Below are 1,773 nucleotides of genomic sequence, written 5' to 3'. Positions count from 1 at the left end.
CAAAGACCTCTCCAGTCTCGCCGTGGGGCTGGGGGGGCTCAGGAAGGGCCAGACCCCCAGCAGCGGCAGGGGGAACTGGGGCAGCTGGTCTCTGCCCCGTGGCTTTTGGGGGGGGGGGGGGGCCCGGGGGGGGCCGCGGCCCCATGGCCAGGGTGTTCGGGGTCTGTGCAAAGGAGAGCGGCCCCCACCTCCCCGATGTTTGGAAAGGACAGGGCAAAGCGGGGATGGGGGCTCCCACAACCCTGGGGGGGCTCTGGTGGGGTTTAGGGGATTATAGAGGGGCTGGGGGGGGGGAAGTAGCCCGCCCAGGGCGGTCGGTGCCTTCACCGTCCCCCACGGCACCCACTGCCCTGGGGCTGGGGGATCCCATGGGTCTCCCCACTGCCTCTGGCCCCAGGGGCTGGGGGGTGAGCAGGGGGGGGTCTCCAATCCCACCCCAGCTCCAGCCTTGTCCTGGGGTGACCCCGAGTCACCCCACAGCACCCTTTCCCCATTGCCATGGGACCCCTTCGGAGTGGGGGGGACACAGCGCTGTCCCTGCTGGCCTTCCCTCGAGTGGGGGACAACCGGGGGGGGGCAACAGGCAGGCACAGTGCAGGGGGGGGGTCCCTCGTTGCCTTCCCGGCCCCGCAGCAGCGGGACGGGAGCAGGCGCCGGATCGGTATCACGTTCCCTGCCGGAGCGGTGGGAACAGCTGCGCCGGCCCTCGGCCTGCCGTAACCCCGCCGGGATGCCACCGGGCAGGATTTGCCCCTGCTTGGGGAGGAGGCAACTTTTGGGGATGGTTTCTCCCCAGCGTGCCCAGAGGCCACGGTGATGGGCACCAGCCCTAGTGAGAGGGTCCTACGGGAGGAGACGGCCACGGGGTCGGGCGTGGGGCTGGGTTCCCCGTTTTGGGGGAGGACGGTGTGGGCTGACCCCTCTGCCTTTCTCTCCCAGGGCTCGGCCGAGTCCTACACCAGCCGCCCCTCGGACTCGGACGTGTCGCTGGAGGAGGACCGGGAGGCACTGCGCAAGGAGGCTGAGCGCCAGGCCATGGCACAGCTGGAGAAAGCCAAGGTGGGAAGGCTGGGCTGGAAGACCCCCCCATCACCTTCTGCCCTCGCCTCCTCGGGTGCAGGCAGGTACCCCTGCCACCCACCCGGCCCCTCCGCACCCCCTGCCCCGGCAGGATGGGACCCGCTGCGGGAAGGGGCTGACCCCCCCCCGTCCCCTCCGTGCTGCCCCTGCTCTCCATCCCCCCGGCATCCCGTCCCCTGAAATGGTGGCCCCAGGATCACTGGGTGGCATTGGGAAGGCAGTGGGGTCTACTGGGTGGAACTGGGAGCCCGGATGCCTGAGTTCTCGCCTTGGCTGAGCACCCATCACACGAGGGCAATTGGCTGATGAGCCCCTCGTTAAGCTCCCGGGTTGTTGTGGCCACAGTGTCCCCAACTCAGGCTCCAGTGAGTGGCTGTGCCGTGCCAGCCCCGCTGCTCAGCCGGTCGCACCGGTACCGGTACCGGCACCTGCCTGGCCCGAGGTGGGGACTGGCTTTTGCTGGGGCGGGGGGTGGTGTCTCCACAGTTTGGGGTGGGAGGGGGGGAGATGCTGAGCTCTCTCCTGTTGACAGACGAAGCCGGTGGCGTTCGCCGTGAGGACGAACGTCGGCTACAACCCGTCCGCCAGCGACGACATGCCGGTGCAGGGCATGGCCATCTGCTTCGAGCCCAAAGACTTCCTACACATCAAGGAGGTGGGGATGGGGCTGGCAGGGGTGCGGGGCTGGGGTCT

General features: G+C 69.5%; 1 protein-coding gene across 1 annotated transcript in view; it reads left to right on the top strand.

Annotated features, from left to right (window-relative positions):
- The window catches only part of CACNB1 (calcium channel, voltage-dependent, beta 1 subunit), a 7,805-nt gene that overhangs the window by 2,583 nt on the left and 3,449 nt on the right, over positions 1-1,773 (top strand). Inside the window, exons 3-4 of the mRNA XM_010585696.1 lie at positions 940-1,059; positions 1,613-1,735. Coding sequence (XP_010583998.1) covers positions 940-1,059; positions 1,613-1,735 — 243 coding nt within the window. The remainder of the gene's footprint in view (positions 1-939; positions 1,060-1,612; positions 1,736-1,773) is intronic.

This window comes from Haliaeetus leucocephalus, unplaced genomic scaffold, assembly GCF_000737465.1.
Source record: "Haliaeetus leucocephalus isolate CR32 unplaced genomic scaffold, Haliaeetus_leucocephalus-4.0 Scaffold110, whole genome shotgun sequence".
NCBI classification, from domain to species: Eukaryota; Metazoa; Chordata; class Aves; order Accipitriformes; family Accipitridae; genus Haliaeetus; species Haliaeetus leucocephalus.
This window is presented reverse-complemented; position numbering and strand designations above follow the sequence as displayed.